The sequence below is a fragment of the Amblyraja radiata genome, chromosome 5 (assembly GCF_010909765.2).
Source record: "Amblyraja radiata isolate CabotCenter1 chromosome 5, sAmbRad1.1.pri, whole genome shotgun sequence".
NCBI classification, from domain to species: Eukaryota; Metazoa; Chordata; class Chondrichthyes; order Rajiformes; family Rajidae; genus Amblyraja; species Amblyraja radiata.
Window position 1 is genome coordinate 33,591,950 of NC_045960.1, and position 13,395 is coordinate 33,605,344.

At 40.6% G+C, this 13,395-nt stretch overlaps 1 protein-coding gene across 3 annotated transcripts; it reads left to right on the top strand.

Moving 5' to 3' along the window:
- Window positions 1–423: 423 nt before the first annotated feature.
- tnfaip3 (TNF alpha induced protein 3) lies at window positions 424–13,141 on the top strand. 3 transcript variants are annotated; one of them, XM_033020984.1, is made up of 9 exons: window positions 426–680; window positions 886–1,195; window positions 6,303–6,493; window positions 7,292–7,439; window positions 7,621–7,791; window positions 8,769–8,949; window positions 9,626–10,659; window positions 11,322–11,539; window positions 12,589–13,141. In XM_033020984.1, exons 2-9 carry the CDS (start codon window positions 889–891, stop codon window positions 12,862–12,864), a joined length of 2,526 nt encoding a protein of 841 aa, XP_032876875.1. In that variant the 5' UTR covers window positions 426–680; window positions 886–888; the 3' UTR covers window positions 12,865–13,141. The 3 variants fall into 3 exon arrangements, with proteins under 3 accessions (XP_032876874.1, XP_032876875.1, XP_032876873.1); XM_033020983.1 differs by having other exon boundaries at window positions 424–1,195; XM_033020982.1 differs by having other exon boundaries at window positions 426–1,195; window positions 11,325–11,539.
- The last annotated feature ends 254 nt before the right edge of the window (window positions 13,142–13,395 follow it).

Here is a 13,395-nt window from a genome sequence, read left to right on the forward strand (position 1 = left end):
ATTCAATTGAGAGTGGGGGGCGGGAGTAATTAGACCAGGGAGCTTAATTCCTGATGCGCTGTTTGTTTGAAATAGTGGTGAACAACAATACAATACAATACAATACAATTTTATTGTCATTTGAGCCTCAGTGAGGCTCAAACGAAATTTCGTTTCCACAGCCATACAAACAGACAATTTCTAGACATACACACAATTTAGTTCACACAAACATCCATCACAGTGAACCCACTGTGATGGAAGGCAAAAGTCTTTTCTCTCAGGAAATAAGATTACATTAAAAGAGCAGCAAGGTGAGTGGCCAAACTGCGGTGCGTTGGCAGAGGAAAGGCTCGTCAGCTATTTGCAGAGCAATGATGCAGAGCCCGGCTGCCTGCCTGCCTGCCACTGGTTGGCGGCCCGGACCGGGCTCCGCTGCTCCTCCTACCGGCGGCTCAGGCCAGGCCAGGCTTTCCGCCCCAAGGCTGGAAATCCCCGCTGGAAAGTCCGGCGTGTTTTCCCTCCTCTAGCTGGTTTCTCTCTTGGTTCGCCAAAAAGAACGGAGGGAAAACAGGAGGTGCTTCAGACGATCCGCCTGCACCGCGACTGAGAGGCAGCAAGCAGTCGGTCTGGCATCTCTTGGCACAGGCGAGACTGCCAGCAGGAAATCCAGTGCAAGCCAGAGGAGCGTCGCTCGACCGGTAAATGTCACTATTGCAAACGGCGAGGATTGCAAGCGGTTTCTGACGGAGGGTGGGGGAGGTTTGCATGCGCTTTGTTGCTTGCCTTGCCTTGCCTTGCCCGGGGTTTGTCAGTGAGCTGGCTGTGTGCCTGAGTGGAAGCGCAGCAGCCCCACTCTCCCTCTACCCCACTCACTCACTCACTCATTCACTCACTCATTCGCAGAACATGGCAACCGAGGGCAACCTGCTGCCTCAGTTTCTCTCCGCCAGCAACTTGACCAAGGACGTGAGGCTAAGGGAGAAGATCCAGACCGACCTGCTCAAGCCGACCTTGGCCAATGGATTGATGCACCATTTCAAGGGGCTGCACAAGTACACGGTGGAGCTGTTTCGCCAGAGTCACTTCAGCCCTCAGTTCAGGACTATAATCCAAGAGGCTCTACTCGACAGGGCCCAACAGAACGCCCTTCAGGGCAACTGGAGCCTCAACTGGTGCAGAGAGGTCAAGAGACTTGTACCCTTGAAAACAAACGGTAAGAATTAAAACTCCCCCCTCCCCCTGCTTACTGTATTATTGCACTTCTCATTACTTGCATTCATAGAAACATTACCAATCCTTAATATCCGCCTGCTGTATTATTGCACATAAATACTTGCATTTGTAAATACATTACCAACCCCTAATATATACTTGATGAAGGGTCTCGACTTATTCCTTCTCTCCAGAGATGCTGCCTGGCCCGCTGAGTTACTCCAGCATTTTGTGTCTACAGTGGAAACCAGCATCTGCAGTTCAAGCTCCTTCTCAATATATGTTTACTATATAATCGCACTTTTAAATACTTGCATTTATATGAACATTACCAATCAATTGCATATTGACTTTTAGACTACTAACTTGTAGGGAGAATGTGTGCTTTCTTATCTTCTGGTTTGTGATTTCGTTGGGTAAATCTACCCAAAGCAGAACGAGGGTGAATTCATTACCCCTGTCCAGGGGAATGGAGAACTGCCATTTTTATAATTTGTTAAACAAAATACGAGATATCCTGGAGTGAGAATATAATTGTGTTCGTTTGAAGCAGGTCAATTGGCTTTTGGATGCATAGGGAATCAAAGGTTTGTGTATATTTAAGGAAAATGGCGGTGAGGTCGAAGATCAGCCATGATCTCAATGAGTGGTGGAACAGGCTCCAAGGGCCTGATGGGTTTGCTTCTACTCTAAATTTTGTGTTTTTGGTCCCACGTTTCGGTATTTGTAATTCAAACTAACATCTAAAGAAGGAACGGTATACAATAATTCCGTTTCTTTTAAAAACTGTTTAGTTTGAGTTAGTTTTCCATGAAAATTTGTTTGTATGATGCTCTCATTTGTCATTCAAAGTCCAAAGCCACGTTTTCAATGTGGCCATATTTTGTGGTAATTAAAAAAAAAATCTATGTACAAATAAGTGGGCAGATTAGTTAAGAATTCCAGCACCGGAACACTGCAAATTTGGTCATATTGATATTTCCATCCTTTATGGTAGTTCTGCCTGATTTAAGTGAAGTGAAATCCACGTGCAGGATATGTTTGTGCAAATTTTTAGGCCTAATTTTTAGTAATGAGTTACTAAAAACTGACTGATTAAATTTGAATGTTTCTTGGGGCAGTGAAGCTTGCACAATCTTTACATCCTCTTTCATAATTTGATGTTAAAATTTAGCACAGCAACTGAATCGCTGTAAGTACATGGTGTTCTGCACAAATGGTTGGATGATCATTGTCACACGATGCAGTTTCTGAACATTTGAAATTAATCCTGAAACTGCTTAGGGCTAATTTATTACGTAGTTTCATTTTTAGTTTTATCAGCTAAGCAATTAAACGTTTGCATGCCTCAATAGGGTAATATCTGTTGCAAGCAAAATATATGTTAAAGAATATAGATTTATATCTGAAATATGCAAACATTCTTTATGAATTAATGGGTTTTTCAATCAATGATTTCTGCTAGCGTGCTATGCACATATCGACATTCAGAAATGTTGGTATTTTTGGTGATTCAGTGCTGACGTATCTGGGGATGTGAAAATATAGTAAATGGGGAAGAATGTAGGTGTCTGTTAAAATTGAAACTTCCCCTAAAAGTCCCAACTGCGATTGGTTGTATCAAATTTGACTTGTGTAATGCATAAACATTCCAAGTACCCAAACTCCCCAACCACACCCACTTGGAAATTCCACTGCATGAAATAGGGGTCAGCCAGCCATACATTACTAAAGAATCGTGGTGACTGACTACATGCAACATTAGTCAAAGTGCAACTTATTTGGAAATTCCATAGATTACACAGGAATTTTACATGGCCCATTCTTAAAAAGGAAGTCTAAACATTGAACTCTGTGCATTCCCTCACTGATTCATGTTGGTGCCCTTTTATTAAAAGGTTCGTATGTCTGGGTTAAATTTGGTTACAATGCTTGTCTCCTTTCTCTTTCTTCACCATCTCTTTCCCCCCCCCCCCCCCCTTTTTCTAACTCCACCCACAAAAAAATGATTCATCCAGGAAGATAGATGTAAAAAGCACTGGTTTTGCACGTATGCCATTGCAAGCAGATTTCTAAGCCTCCATGTTAACTGCCGCCTGTGTTGTTGAATTGGACAGCATGTGCTTTCCATTAAAGGTCAAGAAAATCATTATGCAAGATTAATAGTTCTTAGCATTTGTATTCTTGATAAAGTTTCTACTGTATTTCCATGTTCTTGCACAAAAACAGTACAAACTTTATTGTTGAATGGGTCAATTTCATAGAATCATAGTATATTTACAGTTTAGAAGGAGGCCCTTTGGCCCATGTTTATCCAAGCCCTCTACCAGAGCAATTCAGTAGTTCGGTATTCGGAGCAATATTCTCCACCAACTATTCATTCAATTCCCTCTGGAAAGCCATGAAGGAATCTCCTCGTATCATGTATGCAGAACATGTATTCCAGAATCTGATCGCATGCCATGTTTTTAAAAAAGTTTTGCCTCCTGCCATACTTAATTTTCTTCCCAGCCCTTTAATGTAACTTTGTAGCTTTAGTGCTAAGAATCATTCCAGCAAATCATTTCTGGACCCTCTCTAATGCCTTCGTATCCATCCTACATTATGGTGACCAGACATGAACACAATGCTCCAGTTGAAGCCAGAGCAACATTATAAAGATTCTACAAGACTTCCCTATCCCTAATTCTGTAACTTTTGTCTCTCTTGTTAAGATCCAGAATTTGTATGCCTTATTAATCACTTTCTCAACCTTCCCTGCCAGTTACTATAATTAATGCCCTTGTGTTCCTAGGTGTCTCTGTTCCTGAACCCCTTTTAAAACTATAATCCTTCATTCCATCTTGTCTCTCCTCATTCTTCCTATCAAAATGTATCGCCTCACATTTCAGTGCATCTGCCGAACACCTGCCCATTATGTCATGCGTTAATCAATGATATTCTATATTTACTTTGTAAAGTTTTGTTGTTTGCCAATTAAGACATTGGGGCTTTCATCCTCAAACTAAATCACTATTATAGATTTATTTTAAAAGAAATGATCCGAAAACACTGCTACCAGGGGAGTGCCATTATTTACCTATCGCTCACAATCTGAAAACTCACCATTCATCATGTTCCTTTGTTATCTGTTGTAGCCAACTCCACATCCATGCTATCAATGGCCCTTTAATGTTTTTGTTTTATTTATGTGCCTTTGCAAAAGATTTCTGGAAGACAACGTACTCCACCAAACCTGTACTCCTGTCATCTATTTGATCTGTTAGCTCACCCAAACATTTTATTGAATACAATAGAGGGTGTAGATGCTGGAATCTTGAGCAAAAGCCTAAGTGCTGGAGGAACTCGACGGATCAGGCAACATTTGTGGAGGGAAATGGACAGACAGCTTTTCAGGTTGGGACTTCAGATCCAATCTGAAGAAGGGTGCCGACCTGAAATATTGTTTATCTGTACACCTACACAACACTGCCTGACTTGCTGAGTTGCTCCAGCACTTTGTTCATTTACAAAATATTTAATTGAACTGATTTAACATGATTTTCTTTTAGCAACTCCATGATAGCTCACTTTAATCCCTCTGGGTAACTATTTATCCTGATAGTTTCTAAAATCTTTCCCACCACTGAGTTAAACTGAGACTAGCCTGTGGTTGCTGGGTTTTGTATTTGAACTAGGAAATAACATTTACTTCACTCTGGTTCTCTGGCACCATCCTCATCCATAAAGCATTGGAGGTTTATGGTCAGTAACCCATGACTTTCTCCCTGGAATGCTTCCCGTCCTGGTGACTTGCCTGTTTTAAATTTATCCAACTTTCCTGATCCCTCACTGTTAGCAACTGATACTGTGTCTTGTGATTCAACTATCTTCTTCACTATTTTGGAGGAGCCCCTTCCTTTCCTGATGAAGACAGATACAGGATACACATTTAGTACCTTAAAAATTCCATCAGAATTCATGGGTAAGTTCCCATTTGAAAAGTCCCTCTGCACGGACAACTGCTTTTTCTATTAAGTCTACAGAGCATCTACACATTCTCATTTATGTGGCTGCTGGTCTTTCATCATTCACTCTCTTTGCCTTTACAGATTTTTTAACTTTCCTTTTGACTTTTCTTTGTAATTAGCATAGTTCTTGTCAGTCTTTACCACCCAACCTTTATCTCAAGCAGCTTTACTTTTTGCTTATCTTCCTCAGCTAAACCTTGCATGATCCAAAGAGCTCTGTTTTTCTCTTGACTCTTGTGGGAATGTGTTTCAATTGCACCCGAGCCATCTCTTTAATATCAGATATATACATTTTGTATTTGTGGAGTATCTTGTGCTTTTTCGGGACTTTTGAAAGTCCCATCAGAAACCATCTTTGCAAAATGTCTTCAGTATGACACTGAAATGCTGAGCTTGTGTGCTTTTGTATGTAGAGAAGCTTTAGTCCTGTTTTCTGGCTAACAGCAAAAGCAAAATGACAATTAGGTTTTTATAATTAAATAAACCCCAAAGTACTAGATGTTTTGTGTTCTAATGCAGAAATATTATAGCAAATTTCACTGCTGCAAATAATTTGCTTTAATTAACTGCCTGACGTTAATTTGGGTTTCTGATTGAACATTGTTCTTGCCAACGGAGAACATGTTTTTGTTATGGATTGGTGTTGTCTGAACAGGAGAATGATGATGGATGAGGGAAAAGCTCAGCGGGCTGGTAGCATCAGTGAAGGAATTTGGTCATCTGAATGACTACTAGAAACACTGAAGGAAATATCCTTTACGTTTCAAAGTGGAAAATTTCATGGAGCTTGTTACGTTTGGTGTCACTATTATTTTGTGGTTGAATTTGTGACTTCAGATAATCTATGGCCTTGCATATTGCTGACAGTTAGAATTACAGCAGTGTTTTTTTTTTAAGTTTCCATGTGGGTGAAACAATACTCTTCTGGTCTGGCTCGTATGACAATGAAAGCCAGTTACTTTTGAATGTCTGCTCTGGTGTTTAGCAAAACTTGCCTACTGTACCTGGAAACTGCATTACCTTTTCCAAAGTGAAATGGAGCAACCTATTCATTGCAAGACTCATTTTTAATCCTTCTCCCTTCTGTTTGTGTGATAGGTGACGGGAACTGCCTGCTGCATGCTGCATCACAGTTCATGTGGGGCATTCAGGACATTGACCTCACCCTTCGGAAGACACTCTGGGACGCTCTGATGGAAACAGACACGAGAAACTTCAAATATCGCTGGGAAATTGAATCTGTCCGTTCGCAAGATTTTGACGCTACAGGACTTCGTTATGACACCAAAGTAAGCTTGGGCTATGAGTGTTTGTTTGATGGTTATGCTTTGGAGGGGTAAGGGGGTGATTGTGGGGTGGGAGGGCCTGGAAAACTATTCAACGTATAGTCACAATACACAGCAGCAGAGCGATTAATCACTCAATATTACATGGAATAATGTCCGTATCCTTTGGGATGTTCCTGTTGAGACAGGATCACCCGAGGATAACATGAACAAAGATAGACACAAAGTGCTGAAGATACGATGAGAGGAATAGAACAGGTAAAAGCACAGTCTCTTGCTCAATAGTAGGAGAATTAAGAACCAGAGGACATAGGTTTAAGGTGAGGGGGGAATGTTATAATGGGAACCAAAGGGGTAACTTTCGTACAAAGGGTGGTGGATGTATGGAATTAGCTGCCAGAGGAGATAGTTGAGGCAGGTATTTTTGCAACGTTTAAGAAACATGTAGACAGGTACCTGGATAAGAGGCTTAGAGCGATATGGGCCAAACGCAGGCAGGTGAGACTAGTGTAGATAGGACATGTTGATTGGTGTGGACATGTTGGGTCAAAGGGCCTGTTTCCACGCTGTATGACTCTACTCAGTAGGTCAGACAGCATCTCTGACCAGCCAGATCAGCAGGTCAGCAAGAGATGCAACCTGACCTGCTGAGTTACTCCAGTACTTTGTGTCAATCTTTTGTATATATCAGCATCTGCAGTTCCTTGTCCCTACATTCTAGATGCTGCTAACAAGTGTGGCATCTGCTGCTGTGGTGGGTTTGTTCCGAGTTACATCTGACATAATGTTTTTCTTCATTAGAACTGGGATGAAGAATGGCAGAAAGTAGTAAAAATGTCAGCTGTGACTTCACATTCAGACCATCATGGACTGTCGTATGAATCACTGGAAGAAATCCATATATTTGTACTGGCCAATATTCTTAGAAGACCAATCATTGTGATTGCAGGTGCGTATTTAGTGGCAGTTTAAAAAAATGTTGTAGAAATTATTGGCAAGAGGAAATCGCAACTCTCTTTAGAGTTTATATGATAGCTTAGGAATTTACATGTTTTTAGATTTAAGTTGTTTCTTCAGAATGAAATGCTTCACTCAATATTGACTTTAACTTGAACCCTTTCTTTCAACAGATAGAGTGTTGAGAAGCTTTGACAATAACACAAGCTTGGCTCCATTGCACTTTGGAGGAATTTACTTGCCATTGCACTGGCCGGCCCACGAGTGCTACAAATATCCTATCGTATTGGGCTATGACATGCAACATTTTTCTCCACTTGTTGCTATCAAAGACAGGAATCTAGGTATCTACTGTTTTTCTTTTTCTTTTGATGAACATAAATTAGATTTTAATTTATTCCAGCTTTCATTTCTCAGCATATTCATATGTTGAAATAATAGAGAAGATCAAAGTGATGTATGGGGGTGACAAAATTGACTGAGCCGATACTGGGAGGTGAACTCGTAGAACACTTTTTTAATATAGTGTTACCACTTTTTAATATAGTAAAATAGGGTAGATTAATGTTTTCTGGGGCTAGGATGTCCATCACATAATTACTTGTCTCAAAATAAGAGATGACCGTTCAGAACTGATAAGAACTCTTGCGGATAAGATAAGATCTGACTCTTTCGGATTCCCTACCTGAGAGATCAGTAGTGCTCAGTCACCAGGGCATTAATTGATAGACTTTCATAGTTTAGGGAAGTCAGTTGAGGGATTAGTGCAGGAATTAAAGCACCATGACACTAATGAACGATGGAATGGAAATGAGGGCCCAAATGGCATTATCTTGCTTCTATTTCTAAAGGCCTGTTATATTCCCACTTGAGTTAATAACTGTTGTGATGGCCATGGAATAAAACATTGTGGCTATAATTCCAAACGGGTGGAATGGAAGAGTTATTTAAGTGCATCAGCTCTAATCCAAGACCTGTGCTGAACCCCCCCCCCCCTCCCCCTCCCCTTATAGGCTCTGAGTTTAAGGTAACCCAAGAAAGATAAGATAACCTGGAGATGAATACACACCACAACACTAGATTAAGGGTTCGCCATTTCCTGTTTGCTTCAAGATGTAAATTCCATTTCCTGAACAAAACACAGAATAAGCATATGATGCACTGTTGATCCATCTCGTTTTATTTACCGTGGCTGTCTACTCATCTGTTACTTCAACGGAGAGTATAACTCTGACCTGGTTTCCACAAATCTGCAAATCTTTTGTTCCACAGGAAGGTGTTCAGAACATGTTGCTTAATGAAAACTTTTATGTCTAAACAGAAATCTCTGCAGTTCCATTGGTCCACAACGGAAGTAGAAGATTTGAAGATTTTGCAATCCACTTCCTGTTACCAAAAGAAGATGAAAATAAAAATAAGCTGTTAGAAGAATACTTAAATCTGGTTGAAATACCTGTGCCAGGCCTGGAGTTTGGTACTATCCACCTAATTAAAGCTGCTAAGTGAGTAAATGTCCTGCTGATTAATTGCTTTTTTAAAAATCTATTAGCACAACTTGTTGATTAGAAATACTTTTAAAGTCAGAAAGTGAAACTGGCCCTTCGGCCCAACTGGCCCACACCGGCCAACATGTCCCAGCTACACTACTCCCACCTGCTGCACCTGGTCCATATCCCTCCAAACCTGTCCTATCCATGTACCTATCCAACTGTTTCTTAAACATTAGGACAGTCCCAGCCTCAACTACCTCACTTGGCAGTTTGTTCCATACACCCACCCCCTGATTTGTTTTTGATTGTGATTTTTATTAGAGAGAATTGCATCTTGTTAAGATGTGTTATGTATAACTCCTTCTGCAATATGGCTTCAAACTTTTGGAAACAATTTCTAACTTTCAATTATTTCAATCAGTGTATCTTGTTCTGAGTTGCAAGGCAAATTTCAATCACGTTAAAGTTGTTACCATCGCAATTTTATTGAATCCTTTTTACACCCCTAATGTCAGCAGTTTTCTGGGATTGATGGGGCACACTATTCAGGGAATTGTGCTGCCGGTTCTCAACAATTCCACAATCCAGGCTGGTTCACACAGGCACGGTTGTACAAATAGTGTGAGATTCTTGCTCCTCATGGAGTAACATGGGACGCTTCTCAATCACACTGTTTTTCTGCTTTCAGGTTGGATGAAGGCAACCTCCCTGAGGACTTGAATTTGGTGGAGGATTACTATCAGCTGGTGAATCATGAGTATAAGAGGTGGCAGAAGAATGTAAACAGGCCCTTTCACAACCGGGTACAAATAAAAGGTACCATATTTCAAGGGTCTCTCACTGAAGAAAAGTGTGCCACGTTCGGATGTCTTTTTTATTGTTCTATAGAGACAAAGCCATTTTGCCACGAATGCTTTGAGCAGGCAAAGGTCGTAAAGACTGAAACCAAACCAAAAGCTCATGGACAACAGACAAAGAAGGGGTGCTCTCCTCCTCGGACTAAGCTGGTTATTGCTGCAGTGTCTCCAGACCCAGAGCAGTCATCCCGGCCTCGCTCCGCACCCCCAACAGCCCCCAGTCTTGCTCTCTTCAGTGAAACGAATGCTATGAAATGCAAGGTTCCCAATTGCCCCTTCACGCTAAACGTGGAGCACAATGGATTATGTGAACGCTGCTTTCAATCGAGGACTGTGGTGCCAAACAATGCTTCTGATAATAGAACCTCTGAGTTGAGAAAACCTTATCGCACAGAGATCAGCTCTGCGAGGTTGGACTCACCACAGGAGAACACCAGGACTAAACCAGGTGCAGGTAACCCATTGCATCAAGAGTGTACTCGGTGTAGTCGTTGTCATCAGGACACCAGGAATACGATTAATGGATTGTGTAATGTGTGCTTGTTAAAGACATTTCAAGGAATTGTTTCATCCTCACGTGAAGGCTCTGGCTCTCAATGTTCAGGGCATGAGAGATCGCACTCCGACCCGAGCCAGATTGCAAGGAATGTGGCTCGCCCATCACCCAGCGATCAACACCCTTTAGATCCTGTCTGGGGTTCTGCCACTGAACCACAACTACCTGACACCACGCAACAACACCGTATCCCTGAGCAACCAAATGGAGACTTCCAACTGTGCAAAACCTCTGAATGCCACTATTTTGGAACAAAAGAAAATCAAGGCTACTGCACCATCTGCTACATTGGGTATAGAGGAAGCCTAGGTATGTTTATAACGGGTACTATCGCAACGTTTAAGAAATATTTAGACAGGTAAATGGATAGGTTTGGAGGGATATGGGGCAAACGTAAGCAGGTGGGACTAGTGTAGATAGGTCATAATGTGGGCAAGTTGGGCTGAAGATCATGGTTCCATGTTGTATGACTCTGACCCTAGTTTGTGTAAACTATTTGGCTGTCTGGAAGAGTTGTGCCCATGTGGTGTTTAATCTCTGCCATGTCTTTTCACCATTCTCATGTTCTTTATGTATTTCTTATTAGGGGCATTACTTTATGAGGCAGAGAATTCTGTTTTCTGGGAAGATTAATTTTGGTTGAAATAAAATACTTCATCAGGTTCTAATCAATATATGTAAGAAAGGTGTATGATAATTATCCTGTTGCAACATATTTTAATTGTTTCTGCATACCATTGCTTATTAGGCAGTAGTTGTTAATCTATGAAATTCAGTTTTTCCTTAAATGTCTGAGGAATTATAAACAAGCCAATATAATCCGTACCAAGTGACAGTGTGGGGGCTGCATCTGTTCAGAATATATGTAGTTTTTGTTTTTCTTTAATTTATGCAATGGTTTTGAGTTGTGCAGGGTTGATGGAAGAGTTGAATCAATGTCATATTAATCTTGTTATCCTCATTTTTAAAAGAAGATAGCTCTTCAGCTGGTCAGAACCGCCGGAACGCACAGTCCTCTCACCGCCCACCTCAGAGTGATGTAAGATTCCAGAACATGCCTCGATGTCAGGGACAAGACTGCAGCACATTTGGAAACAGTCACTTTGAAGGATATTGTCAAAAATGTTTCATAGAAACACAGTATCAAAGATACAGGGAAGCCACCGGATCCAAAAGCCAATCTAGTGCAGTAAGTGATTTACGCTGTTTACAAATCTATGTAGAAACTTAATCTACACTTTTAAGTGAGAGATGATCTAGGATTTCCCTCTGCTGTGTATTCCTGTTCCACATCAGGTCATTCACACCTTGCATCTGGCCCAACAAACTAAGCAAGTTGACAATCTACCTCCTTGTCATGTCCCAGTGTTTGATTATTGATTCCTTTCACAATTAAAATTATAATAATTGGCTGTGCAGGAAATTGGGGTCTTGTCTTGCATCTTCACTGTTTCCCTGCATTGAAAAGGTTCCCTTTAGGAATTAGTTGACTTGCTGAAAATCTACACTGATGTAGAAAAATTATTGCTGCTGAGTCTCTTATCCATGCCTTTGTTACCTCTAAACGTAACTATTCGAACACAATCCTGGCAGGCCTCCCACATTGTGTTTTCCAACCATGTAATTGGAGCTCGTGCTCTAGTTCACATCCTCTCTAGGTTTTCACTCCTGCCTCAGCAGCGTCTCAATTTTAAAACCTCAAACCCCATTCAAATTCGTCCACTGTTTTCCAATTCCCATCTGTGAAATCTCCCTCAGCAACACAACATTCAAAGATATTGGTATTCTTCAATTTTGGCCTCTTGACTGATGCCAGGTTTAATTACTCCACACTCTTTGACCATAATCTTCAGCTACTAAAACCCATTGCTTTGGAACTCCCACCCTAAACCTCTCTACTGCTTCTTAAGACCTTATACTTTGGTCCTTTGTCTTAACATTTCTTAATGTGTCCATTTTTATTTCCTGCAAAACACTTTGGGGTTTTGTGTACCTAAAGGGGCAATGTAAATAGAATGTTTATATTATGAATATTGAATTTTATCCCACATTGGAAAATGTACAATTCCATATCAAAATTATTGGATCAAGCCAACAGTGCTTGCTCTTTAAACTTGGATAATATTTTTTTTATCAATGGCCCCTCATGAAGTGAACAAAAAGGGAGGTGCTTGTCTTTGTGCAGTTGTCGCAGTGTTTATAGTTAAATGACAGTTTCTTTAATTTGTGTGTCTGTAGAATGCGGCGGCCTATCTTCAGCCTACTGATCACAGCGAGTCGAATAATCGGAGGAATAAGTGCGCAAGAAACTCCTGCAATAACCATGTAACATCCAATGACCATGAATTTTGCCCAGAGTGTCGACAAGATGGTCATGGCAATGCCCGTGATCCAACCTCAAATCAACCAAAGCAGCACTGTTGTGCCACAGGCTGTGAACATTTTGGGAATAATAAGTGCAACGGATATTGTAATGAATGCTATGCTTTCGTTTCCAGTTACCGGAGAAAGTAAATCAAAGTGCAAATAGCAGAGACAAAGGGCAAGAGGACTCACTATTTTTGGAGCCCTTCATGGAGAGTAAAGTACAGAATGAAAGTCTTTCTTAACACCTAATAAAATTGTTCGATTTGACATATTTATTATATTCATGATTTCTGTTTGAGAAACCATAAAATTAATTTTCATTCCTCTATACTTTATACTAAATAGAATTAATTCTGATTATAACTCTAATAATGTTTGCACATGGAAAACAACTTTCTAATAAATTATTTATGAAATTCAGAAAGCTTAAGCAAATGTATTCTTCAAACTTTTTTTGCATTCTCAGTCATTTTCTGTTTGTTGGGCTATTTGGCAGTGTTAACACAGAATATCCCAAAAGGTAAATGTTACTGGAATGATTTTTTTAAACAATTATCTGGAATTAATCCGTATCATATTCAAAGGATGCTATCTAGGGTTATTCTTTCTCACCTACCTCTGACCTTGGAAGAGTTCTTATTGGCAGCAATAAGAACAGTGGCAAAAACTGTTCTTAAG